Genomic DNA, 13,415 nt, shown 5'->3' with positions numbered 1-13,415 from the left:
CCAGACATCAGTCATGTAGTGGGAGTGTCAAGCAAATGTATGTCAAAGTTAAAGTCAAACCCAAGAAATGAACATTGCACAATTGTAAAGGGGATCTTCAGATTTACATGGTACTTCAAATTATGTAATCTGTTACCAAGCAAAATCTGAGAAGAACAAATTAGTAGATTACAAGGTTTTGATGATGTTGATTAGGCAAAAGACATTGATTGTCAAAGGTCTATAAATGGCTATGTTTTTAATTTGTTTGGTGGAACAGATAAGCAAGAGGCAAGAAATTGTTGCACTTTGAACTACAAAAATCAAATGCATGGCAGCCAAGGAAGTTAAATAGCTATAGAGGTTGTGTTCAAAAGTTGGTTTTACACAGAAAGTTGTAAGGATAGTGACAGTCAAAATACAATTTATTTGGCAAAAAGACCTACTTATCAAGCTTGGACAAAGCATTCTGATGTATAGTATCATTTTGTTTGAGAAATGGTTGAGAACAAAAAGGTGTTCAATAAGGCTGATAAATTCGATTATGCCATTGACTTGTTTAAAATGTCTATTGGTAGCAAGATTTTTTCTTGGTGCATGAAATCAATGTACATAACTGCCCTTAGAGGCTGATTTACGTATGCAATTGCAAATAAACAAATACACATCTCTAGCATTAGCTACTACCTATTTTATTAACTAAATTTTGCCAATGTGCATCAATTATTTATGCATGGCATACACAAAAAGAGATCCAATAGATATGCTTGTGGGCAGTATCAGCCAACTTCCCAGATGGCCTTTAGACATGTTACATTGTCACAACCTACACCAGATTGTCAAGGTTAATCTCTTCAATGGCATACCTAAGAATCTCTAATGGAAACTCTACATCCTTGAGGTTCCTCAAACAATCAATTGCCATAAGAGAGTAAGGCTCCTCCATACATGTGACCATGATTAGACAATAGCTTCTAATGTTTGTTCAATCATTCATGACAATATTGTACCCATGAGAGACAGATCACATTCATTTCCTCCATTAATAAATTCATCTTGGAATGGTTCTTAGTCTACAGTTACAAAACTCACAAGGCAAAAACACTTTGACATGTCACTCCCAGGTGAATTCTTGGAAATTGTCAATTATTTACTTGCCAGAATTTGTAAATCAATGGGAAAAACCATCATAATCACGGCAATCATTTTTCATAGTATTTCCTCCAGCTTTGATTTCTTCAATGCAATGACAAAATCATCAAAAACTAGTGAGTTTGAAAGTCCATGTGATCTTGAAGGCCTTAATTTGGGCTTGGTGAAGAAGGCTCAATCCTACACTATATCACATTGAGGGATGTTCTTGGATGGGGGGATCTGTTCACAAAGCCCCATGAGGTATAATGCCCCTCAACCCTACGAAGGGCTCTGCCCCTTGACACTTGCAAAGGAGTGGCACTCCTCGACCCTGCACTACTAGGGGCAACCACCCCTAAGCCCCTAGTCTAGTTTTAAAAAGCAAAAAATTAAATTTGATTTGGGCCCACATTTTCCACAAATGAATCTTGTAAAAGTAATAACACAAATTTGTAATTTATAATCACATGACACTATGATGTGCATTGAAAGAAAAACTACTTGTGACTTATGTAAAATCGGTTTTATGTATGCATTAAAGATTGTTTTTACAAATTTGTGGGTTTTTAATGTTTGAAAATTTTGTCAAGTTCAAGTTAAAATTGAATCTACCAAGTTTTGCATAATCATGAGTTTTAAAAATATGGTTTTTACCCAAAATAGTGGTCCTTGGTTTTGTCTCCCCTAGTGCCACATATAAAGGCCCTACTTGTGCAACCTTGGACATGGCCTCCAAAACTTTTAAAAAACAAGTAACATGGAATGTGATGCCATTGCCAATAAAAGTAGGTCATCAATACCATCATCTAACTCATCTACCACTATGTTGAAGCTAAATATACGGCCTTGCATTTCAACTTATGCTTTGTTGCACTCAATGCAAAAAAAGAGACTTGAACATCTTGAGCACTAGTGATCATAAAAATGGGTGTCAATGTCAAGGTAACTAAGGTGTGGAGATGTCACCATTTAACAACCTCGTTATCTCAGCCCTCTATTGAAGTGAGAGTTGACTATGTACCCCAACCCCCCCTTGCTAGCAAGATATAGGGAGGTGTGCATCACTCGTGTAATGATGTCATGGTATTCAATGTCATAAAAATAGCATTTTCATATACGATTCCCACTTAAATTATTAGTTTTGTTGGAATTTAATCTTAGTGTTTCCTTCCCGTCTCCCACTTCCACTACCAATTTTTGGTTTTTCCATCATAGTAAACTCTTAATCATTGTCACTTAAGCTAAAGGAAATATTACATATAATAAGGCCCCAAGACACAATGTTTACTTATTGTTTTTCGTACTTCAAAACACACAAAGGTGTAGAAGCAAAGTAGACACAAAAATTCCAATCCTTTAAGTTATCTAAAGACTCCTAAGACAAAATTTGATTGACCCATTACAACTAAAAATTAAAAACAATCACTAGTCATACACATGTCAAACCCAAGATTTTCCTTCTATTCTTCTAACTTCAAATTGCACTTAGACAAAAGAAACAAAGGATACGTGAAAGTCACTATCCTTCGAGTTATTTAAGACGCCTATGCTATTGTTTGATTGTTCCCATCAACCAAAAATTAAAAACAATCATTGGTTGTAAAAAAACAAATCTCTCTTTTGCTTTTCTTGATTTATGTTTTCCTTTTGTTTTTCTTAATTTAGGTCATATGATGCACAAAAGTACAGTATACACAGAAGTTACAAGCTTTCTATAAGTTATCTAGGAATCTTAGAACATTATTTGATTAGCCATTGCAATTAAACACTATGACAAGTGTTTTCCTCCTGCTTACCTTATTTAGGTCACATTAAGTGCAAAAGTAGAGGATGCACAAAAGTTGCAATCCTTTGAGTTATATAGAATCTTAAGACAAATGTTTGATTAGCACATTGCAACTAAAAAATTTGAACAATCACTAGTCATACATAAATAGAGATTTTCATTTTGTTTTTATGATTAACTAGATTCTAAACTATTAGTGGAGAACCACATTTACCATTTTTAATAGTTACTACTTGATGATATTAAGAAAACAAGTTCATGAACAATTTTCATTTAGTTTGAACTTTAAATTGTGTTTATTATTAGAGTTTTGACTACTTTAGAGAATGCAAAAGAGCATGGGCCAAATTAGGTTTGGTTTAGAGTTTTGACCACTTTTTGTTCTTCAATTTTTTTTGAAGTCAATTTTTAAATTTTTTTCAACAACCCTAGGAGGCATCATGCCATCGCCAAGGTGTCCCAAGGTCCCAAAGATGGCAAGATGGCTCCTAACTTGATTATAAAACTCTTCCTTGCTGCCATGAAATCAAACCACATTTTGCATATCACACCTCCCCAATGCAAAACATTTTGGTCCCCAAAATCTATGGAGACCAAAAGGTATGAGGTATGCTCCCCAAAAAGGATGGCATTGTCGTCCTCTAACATTGCACCACAAAAGGAAAATCAACTAAAACTTGGAAAACTTTTGTCTTCCAAGTGTGTCTTTGATAGATTGTCATAACTCAATTACTTACATAATTCGTTGTCAATATGCATGCAATTTTAAAAGAAGTATACAAGTTACAACAAAATGCCCAAAGGCTGCAAGTTTCACTTTCAACTATAATATGAAAATACAAAAGCAGAGGAAGTACAGCACTGCCCCTAATTTGCATCTAAGTCACTACCAGTATGAGGGTCTGCCTCATCCAATGGAATCCCAACCAACCCCTCATATGCCTCCTCCCCATCAACTTGAGTGGCGTCTTCAGAATCAACGTCCCATCGTAAAGCTAGAGTCTATTGATACTTTGGAATTTTACGATAGTAAAGTCGAGGAGCACTATGCACAACCAATAGCTTCTCCAGTCGTCTAGAGATAAGCCTATCCATCTTGAGGGAGTGGATAAAACCATATGTGGACCAATTCCTCTCTCCAACAAAGGAACTGGCAACCAATGAAAGGAGACAAATGGCAAGCATTCTCAACTCGGATGTATCATTCTCATTCGATGTCCACCATCCAATAGGGTCAGTTTGAGCTAATGTAACTTTATCTATCTTTGCCTCTAGTTTAATAAATCTTGGATCACTAAGATTTGTGAAGGAAAGCCATTGTGAGCAAAGTATTTTAGACTCCTCAACTAAATACAGCTTTTGAAAGGATTAACCCTTCTTTCACCTCTTTGTCATCACAAGGAGGCAACCTTCCAACCTTTAGTGCATATCTTTTGGAATTTTGAGCAAAGGTTGTCATATGAAATGGAGCATTCATGGTGTTCTATTTCCACATCACAATGGACTTAATATATGTTGCTCATATAATTCCTATAGTCACATAAATCTGTCCACTTAATTAAATGAATACTTAGTATTTATTTAATTATTTAACCATCAATTAATAATTAATTAAATTAATATTTAATTAATTCATCTTAACCCTCTTCTCCTATTAATTAAATAAATTATTCAATTTATTTGATTTAATTCACTTAACCAAATTCAGACCATTAATTAAATAAATAAATCATATTTGTTTAATTAAATCTTCTCTCACATTTAAATAAATTAATATTTATTTAAATCCCCCAAAATCCCACCTCTCACATTTAAATAAATTAACATTTATTTAAATCACCTTTATCCTCTACCCACTTGTATTTTCCTACAAAAGCAAGTTGCACAATTATTTTAAATAAATAATTTATTTAAATCACCTTTATCCTCCACCCACTTGTATTTTCCTACAAAAGCAAGTTGCACAACTATTTTAAATAAATTATTTATTTAAAATCCTATTTATCCTCACCCACTTGAAACCTTTAATGGTTTCCCTTAAAGTATTCAAACTTGATGGCTTTAAAGTCTTCAAAGTTGATGGCTTCCTTCTATAGTCTTCTTAAGACTTTAATGGTTTTCCTTAAAGTCTTCAAGCCTTTAATGGTTTCCCTCAAAGTCTTCAAGCATTTTAATGCTTTATCTTCATTTTTCTCATTTAAATAAATTAATATTTATTTGAATATTTATCCAAATGCAAATTACACCATTTAATTGAAATAAATAATTTTATTTTAATTGAAAATACCAAAATTTCTCCCACTTGCATTTTCCTACAAAATCCACTTGCATGCCTAAACCCCTTCTAGAATTTTCTAATCACTTCTAAATAACCTAACCCCTTCTCTAAACTCTGTCGCATTCCTAAGCAAAAGGGAAGTCACTTCTCAAACCCTCAAAGTCTTTGATAACCATTAAAGACTTTCAACCTTCAACCACTAAATGGCTCAAAGTCTTTGATAACCATTGAAGGCTTTCAACCTTCAACCACTTAATCCCCAAAGTCTCCAATAACCATTAATGGTTACCTCAAACCCTCCCACATGGTTAAAACATTTGTTTTGACTCAACCTCTACCCAACCCAAAGGTCTCATCAGGCCATTAATGCTTTGACCATGATTCTCTCTTAAACATTTGCACAAAGGTTTATCCTTGGATTAACTCTTAATCCAGTGGGTAATCTTAATTTGGACTTGACCCTTAGCCTCTAGATAACCATGAGGTCTTCTCAGGCCTTTAATGCCTCCAACCTCTTCTCTCAACCCAATCCTATGTTGACACTTGTCACCATTTTATTGGTGCCAATTGTGCACATGGATCCCCAACTTTCAAACTTGGCCCTTGATTAAACCATTCAATCTTAACCCTTCATTTCCCCATTTCTTCTATAAATAGAACCCTTCTCCTCAAGCAAAAGAGAGAAGCATTAGAGTATTGTTGTTATACTGACATTAGCATAGAGCTTTCTCATAGCATCACTATCTACACTTGCATAGCATTTGCTTATCATATTCAACTATCTTGAATCTCCATATGGCATCCATGGCTAGTGCTAAAAGCTGAGAGCTACACTCATTTGCGACTTGGAGAGGAGAGGAGAGGAACAAGGGAGGAGCAACTATGAGCATCTTGATTAGCTATTTTATTCTATGTTTATATGCTTTCTATTTCATGCTTAATATCTCTTTTGATATGCCTGTTTAGGATAATCTTTTGTTGCTAACACTAATGTTTGTTTCTTGTGCTCTTGTGTGTGTTGCCATCAAACAGATTTTCTAATCCTTTTTGCAGAGCATCAATTCCAAACTAGGATCCTTAGCTAAAATTGTTTGCTTTATCTTTCCAGGCATGTTATCAAATGTCTCATATATCTCTCCAAGACTAGGAGAAATTGTCTCAACATATCTAATGACATCTATAATAGGTGAGATAAAGGAGCAAACATATTTGCAAAATGCAAGCAAAATTTTCAAAAAAAAATAATTGATGAGTTAGAAACATTGAACAATAAAATTAAATTATTAAAATAAAAAAATTAATAATAAAATCAACATTCTTATATTTATATTTAATGAAATCAGCAATGTCTTACCTCACAATGGACCACCAATCATCATCAAGAATTCTTTGTTTAATGGCTTTTCTTTCAAAAAAGCTTGAATTAAGCCATCTACTCCACTCTGAATTCACCATATCAACTATCCCCAAGCACCTTCACGCACCTCAAGCATCCTCTCTAACAAAATGAAGTTTGAAGAATTCCTTATTTGAAAAAGTCCTAAAGAAAGAAAATGAAGAGTGGTGGTTGCAAAAAAAACATTTTAATATCTCTAGCTTATATCACTGCTTGCCACTCAGTCTATTTTCCCTATGTCTTTCAATGCATTGTTCAATGTATGAACACATGGGGCCCAAAAGATGTACTTGTAAACACCCTCCACTATTGTAACAACCAATTTGCACACGTGACATTTGAGGCCCTAAACTCCTCTATGGCCTATTTCAGAATGTTAAACTAGAAGTCTACATCATTACATTTTCCTAAACAAATGCCTCTAAGAAAATGAGTCAATTGTGTATGTAACTATGATATTGATGTGTGATTGATGTCTAATATCGATCCACCCATCCATCACAATAAAACAACTCGTCCTAATCCAAGTTTGCCTTATATCCTACATTAGCAAACTAACCTTAAAATATTCTCTGTCTAGGAGGGTAACCTTAAAATATTCTTTGTCTAGGAGGGTAGTGCATAGTTTATAATCTCTAAGGGGGTCAAATGAGAGACCAATAGAGGCTACATCTTTGGTCATTTATTTGAAGAGGAACGGGCCACATGAAATGGGATGACATGTTCATAAAACAATTTGGCAATGGAAGACTATCAATCTCATGCCTACACATTGAACACAATTGCAATTGTCCCTAGCCTCTCCTACCACTAATCTTCCTCTTTCCTCTTATGGCAATATCATTAGTACCACTACCAACCATGGATGACATAGGCATAGATGATTGTCCAAAAGAATGTATTGGCATTGTCACACCTTAAGAAGACCTTTTTTCTGCCTATATGAAATCTATGAGACTCTATCTTCTCATCCTTCTTTATGTTTGACTCCACAGCTTGTAACACCCAAGAAATGAGACTATACCTTTGTGAAGCTCCCTCCAAAATCTTTCTTGTGAATGTGACACAACCACACCCTACTCCCCACTGAATTTTCTTTTTGGCATCTATGGCTGTCATAAGTTGGAGATGTTGTTTTGAGTTAGCAGGGCCCTTCACATAACTTTTATTTTCAGGACAAAGAAAGGGCACTCAAATAGATTTGGTGGCTGCTCTCCTCCCCCCCCCCCAACACTTTGGCTGAAACTCCTATATTTATTTCATTTTCTTCCACTTCATTATCACTACTCACATTGCTAATGAGACTATACCCTTGTGAAGCTCCCTCCAAAATCTTTCTTGCGAATGTGACACAACCACACCCTACTCCCCCCTGAATTTTCTTTTTGGCATCTATGGTTGTCAGTTGTCACAAGTTGGAGATGATGCTGCTTTGAGTTAAAAGGGCCCTTTGCATAAGTTTTGTTTTCAAGACAAGGAAAGGCCACTCAAATGGATTTGGTGGCTGTTCTCCTCCACCCCCAACACTTCAGCTGAAACTCTTATATTGATTTCACTTCTTCCACTTCATTGCCCCTACTCACATTGCTAATGCTGCTCATGTTCTTTTATGAAATATGATACAAGTTTAAACTTATAAACTAAAAACATAAATTAAAAAATCAGAATTTTCTTGTTTTAAACTTTGAAAAAGATAAATAAAATGATAGAATGACTTACATTTTTCACTACTTTGTTGTCTCACTATAAATTATGCCCTAGGTTCAACTTCTCTTCCAACTGCTCCTTCAAATATTACAAAAAAAAATATATTTCCTCCTTTTTCGCTGCAATATTTTTGAACATGCAAAAATGAAGTTAGAAGAGAAACAAGGTTGTTTTTCCTCAAGAAGGGCAAGCTGGGGTGAGGGGCCCTGCCAACAAACAATAAAAAATTATTCTTTTCATGCACTAAAGATTTTTTTGGTAAAATATTACTTTTTATGGGGAGCGGTCAGCTGAACCCTTTAATTTTCAAGGGCATCTCCAAGTTTTTGGGATGTCCCTTGGTTTTTTTTGCAAGTTTTTTTGTAATTTCTATTATATTTCCAAGTATTTGCTGTTGTATTCTTCTCTTGTGCAAGTTTTTTCATTACAGCATATAATTCTTTATCATAATAGCATATTGGCTTGCCTTTGACTCAACATCCCCCTCTAGTTGCCACCACTGAAGCATCACACTCAATGATAAAGATTTTGTCAAACATTGGATGGATTGGAGTTTCCGTCACCTTCCTTTAATTTGTTTAAAACTCCTTTCAACTGCTTTAGACAAATGGCTCCCCTTGGTGTAATCTGTCAACGTGGCACTAATACTGCTCAAATCTCTAATAAATCCCTTATACATAGAAGGAGATGCAATACACGCAGAATCATCTGCTATCAATTAATACATTTATTACCAAAACTAGCAGATTATTTTTAAGCTATTCTGCAACAGTCATGTGCTCTCTTCCCCCAAAACAGGACAGTTACAAGTAGTTTTATTTTTAGGAAAATAAACCTCCTAATATATCTCTATAGTTCAACTGACAGGAAGTGAGGCCATGACTGCATTCAGCTTGAGCATCAACATCGTAAGATGATGGATAGATACCTCCTTTCTATCCTATAAATGATCACCAGGAAAAATAGTCTCCAGTATATCCATTGGCCTCAGCTTGCCTTACAACATAATATCTGTAAAAAATTAGTCAACTGAAGATTTTGCTTATCTTACATGTTGATTGGAAAAGTATTCATTGGCTTCAGCTTGCCTTACAAAATAACATCTGTTAAAAAATCTGTCAATACCAAAGATTTTGCTTACCTTACATTTTGATCGGAAAAGTTTTTAGTTATAGGTAACCGAAATTTTATATAATTGCTGTAGCTTGCACATTCTTTTAAATTTCAGCAAATTCATACCCAAGAACTTGTATTTCTGGAACAATTGCCAACAAGCAACAATGGCTTACCCTACTGGAGAATATAATCTATAATATTAAGAGCATCAAGAACAAATATACCTGAAAGATTTGTAATCGCATTAGAGATAGCAAGTGCAGTGCAGACCCCTTTTCCACCACCAGACATGTCTTCACCCAGCAGCAGTTTAGCGAACCTTTCTTTCATCAGTTCAACTTCTGCAACATATAAAAGTAAACAAGAGTTACTAAAGTTAATGATCTAAACCTTACCCTCTCACATATTACAGAAAAAAAAAAGGAAAACTCATCATAGAGGCAAAAATGTAAAACTTATTATTTTACATATCTGAAGAAAGTTTGTAGCCATAAACAAAGGTGGGGAAAAAAAATAGTGAGCAACTAGTTTTCTTTATTTTCATACAAGATTTTAGAAAACCAAACATCCTATTCCTGTAAAGAAATTCGGAAACAATAAATAATACTACTAACCAGACACTAAAGCTCTTCCTGGCGCTTCAACTTAAGAATCACTTTTTTGTCAGTAAGACAATTGTCAACTCAAGAAAAAAACAAAACAAATTAATTCTAAGAACCCTCATCTCTTTTTCTCGGAACAATATCATAAAATAAAGCTAAATTTTGAGGAAAGATGTACCAGAGTTTCAAATGCGTGAAATGAAAAAGAGAAAAAGGTAAGAAAAGAATGTGGACATACCATTATTCAACGAAATAGACCAGCATATAAAAGAAACTTCGTAAGTTTCTTAGTAGTTACTGACTCATATCAATTATAATGAAGCAAATGATCCAATCGAGTAAAAAATAGTAAATACAAGCTCTGCTTTTTCAGGTACGATATGCTTCTAGTTCTCACCGCACAATATAAACAACAATAACACAAAAGAAAAGAATTCCAGTCGACGATGAAGAGTTGAAAAGCTAATGATTCAACATTATTATATTAAACAAAAAGAAAGCGAATCCCACCTTTTTTATTTATATTGAATTTTTCTTACGGAGAAAAGTAGAATTCTCCCATATTCAAACATCAATTAATATTAACAAGAATTTTATAATTTATTTCCTTATCTGATATCAAGAACAGCCAAGTAGGAGTGCTGTTAAAATATTAGATTAAACCTGATTACAAGAAATCAGAACGTCCCTCGAAGAAAAAGCGATCCAAACGTATGGGTAAAATATTTCATGAAACATTATTTAGATGAAATCAGAACGTTAGCCAGGCCCGCCGGTTACTAAATGACAATATGAAAGATAGACTATAAAACCGACAAATGTTGAGGAATAATTTTAGGTGCATACAATTTCTACCATAAAGGCAATACGGGAATAAATTCCGCCTAACTTTACATCGCGGTAGAAGTAGCAAAACAAAGCTTGAGGTCTGAAGTTCTTCTGTGAGCAGACAATAGCTTACTTATTGTTGAGCAATAGATTCTAGTCCTTGTGGTGACTCCCCCAATAAGTCTGCTACCTAGGGAAAGAGATTTTGGCGCTATTGCAGAAACTATACAATTTTTTTGCAATTTAACAAGAGAAATTGAGGTAGAATCATTCGACCCTTTTAATTTTTTGAGTCCAGTAATATGCCTTCGCGACTTACTGCGCCATAAAGATCAAAATATAATAAATCTTGTGATGATTTATGCGGGTGATAAAAATTTTAAGGATCGTAGCGTACAAGGAACACTCACAAGTGCAACCAAATATACAAGATTTTGTCTCAATACAAGCGCATAGTAAAGCAAAATGCTGAAGAATTTATGTCCATTTACACTGACAGGAGGAAGCTATGTTAATATTCACAGCACAAAGAAACAAAAATTGCAATAAAGACCTCCACAATTTCCTGACTATAACAGGACAAAGAAGGCAAAACGCTCAAAATTTTGGACTATTAAGGGGAGCCAAACGAAAAATGTATAATCTTTGCTTTCAGTCCAAAAAATGCGGATTGCTAAAATTACGGCGCGCCGATGACAAATCGAATGCAGATTTCTGGCATGAAAAATTGGAAATACGATTAAGTAGGGAAAAAGGCACCAGAACGTACACGCTTATGTTCCTCTAAACACAAGAAATGTTAAGATCACATAAATTTTTCAGGAATTGAAACAAAACAAAGAAAAATGCTGAAAATTAATGTCACGGCGCACAAAGAGAAAAAAGAAAAGGACTTGGAAACGCAAATGTTTACAACTGCAATTTCCAGGCAGTAAACATGCATGTAAAGTCAAAATGCTGTGAAATATCTAGCTAATTACACTAAGCTTATATAATTTGTAAACCCGTTTTCGCTTGGTCGAAGAAATGAAATGTTAAAATACACAGCCAGCAGATCAAACATACAGCGGAAAACTAAAACATCTACAATTTTATGGCATTAAAAGAATATAATAAAGCCAAAATAATGGAATATTTACATCTGACAGTTATAAATGTTAAAACACAGCGAAGGCACCTGATAAATCATTGTATAGCTTGTCACTTCTTTCCTCCCATATGACCGTGTCTCGGCCCCCGGTGAGCGGCAAAGGAGCCGTGGAGGAGCCGGAATTAGATGTATCCGACCTTCCCAGAGGCCATCCCAAGGGCGATGATCCCTCAGAAGTGGTGCCCGTGCCCATCCCGACCTCCAGCTCATCGTCTCCCCGCCTGAAGCTCGGCGTCTCAGAGCTGAAGCCATCCCCATCGCCATCACCACTCACGTCCGCACTGAAAGTAGAGCTCTGCCTTTCCCCAGAACAACTTGATACATTCTCACTCTCGCCACTCCCACACGCCCTGCATTTCTCCATTTTCGCTTTACCAAAACTTCAACACGAGATAATCAGTTTTACTCCATCGCCGCACACGCCGTCTTTTACTCTGCTGGCGTTAATGGTAGTGGTGGCGCCATTATTACCGTTGTAATGATAAAGAATGTGTGGGAAGGTCGCGACCTGCGACTTCAATCAATGCCTGTGCCAGGTCTCCTCCATTTTACGCACACTCGCTTTTCTCCGGGGGGCCGCCCACTAAAATATGTAGACTATTTAATTGTGTGACGCACTGCTGCTCGATGCCGGAGGAAAATGCAAGCAACCAGAACAAGAATACATGATTTTCTTTGAGCCCTACATACACCTAACTATACTTTGAAAGGAAGGAGACAGTCGTGTATCGCATTTTTCTGTCTTCCTGTATATGTACATATGTAGGTAGTCTGCCATTGTTTTAATTTACGGGCCAGTGGTCCCATGGAAACCGTATTCCGCTATGGAGCAAAAAGGAAATTTCGCTTTCTTCCGTGCTGTCAGCCGAGGTTTATAAATCGTCTAGAAGCGACAACCAAATGTACGTGGCACTACACTCTGATGCATATTTTCTAAGGCGTTTCAATAAAGAGGCTCACATAACCGTCTAATGTGAGGTGGCGATTCATTCCAAACAAGTTGGGGTACATAGGCATCGTGCCGTACAGAAATATTTTCGGTGGGCCAGGTTTTGTGTTGGGAGAATGGAAAGCTACTTTGGAATAAAGGCGTGGTGGGGCAACTGGCAGCAGTTCTTTTGCTGTATCGCTGAAATGAAATGAAAAAAGATATTTTAATCACTGCGGGGCAAAGCTCAATTTTGATTCTTGTTTACTTCTCGGAATGGACTGATTTAACATGGGAAGAGGAGTCTAATTTTTATTTTTTTATTTTTTTTCTATATATATATATTCGTGGTCGATTATGAAGTACAATGTTAAATGTTGTGGGAAAAAATTAGAATTGTAAAATTTAGAAATATTCATATATTGTATTGTTATTACTATTTATTTGTTGAATTTATTATGTTGAGAGACCTACTGAAATATTTTGTGTGAACGTTTTGAAGTTTGTGAAA

The 13,415-nt window shown here is 35.5% G+C and overlaps 1 protein-coding gene across 1 annotated transcript in view; it reads right to left on the bottom strand.

Annotated features, from left to right (window-relative positions):
* Nucleotides 1-12,833, bottom strand: part of LOC131070928 (rop guanine nucleotide exchange factor 1) — a 31,721-nt gene extending 18,888 nt beyond the window's left edge. Inside the window, exons 1-2 of the mRNA XM_058006615.2 lie at nucleotides 12,004-12,833; nucleotides 9,621-9,737 (exon numbers count right to left, since the gene is read on the bottom strand). Coding sequence (XP_057862598.1) covers nucleotides 9,621-9,737; nucleotides 12,004-12,340 — 454 coding nt within the window. The 5' untranslated portion in view covers nucleotides 12,341-12,833. The remainder of the gene's footprint in view (nucleotides 1-9,620; nucleotides 9,738-12,003) is intronic.
* Nucleotides 12,834-13,415: the final 582 nt, after the last annotated feature.

Source organism: Cryptomeria japonica, chromosome 1, assembly GCF_030272615.1.
Source record: "Cryptomeria japonica chromosome 1, Sugi_1.0, whole genome shotgun sequence".
In the NCBI taxonomy this organism is placed as follows: domain Eukaryota; kingdom Viridiplantae; phylum Streptophyta; class Pinopsida; order Cupressales; family Cupressaceae; genus Cryptomeria; species Cryptomeria japonica.
Note: the sequence above shows the minus strand (reverse complement) of the source record. Positions and strands in the feature narration are given on the sequence as shown.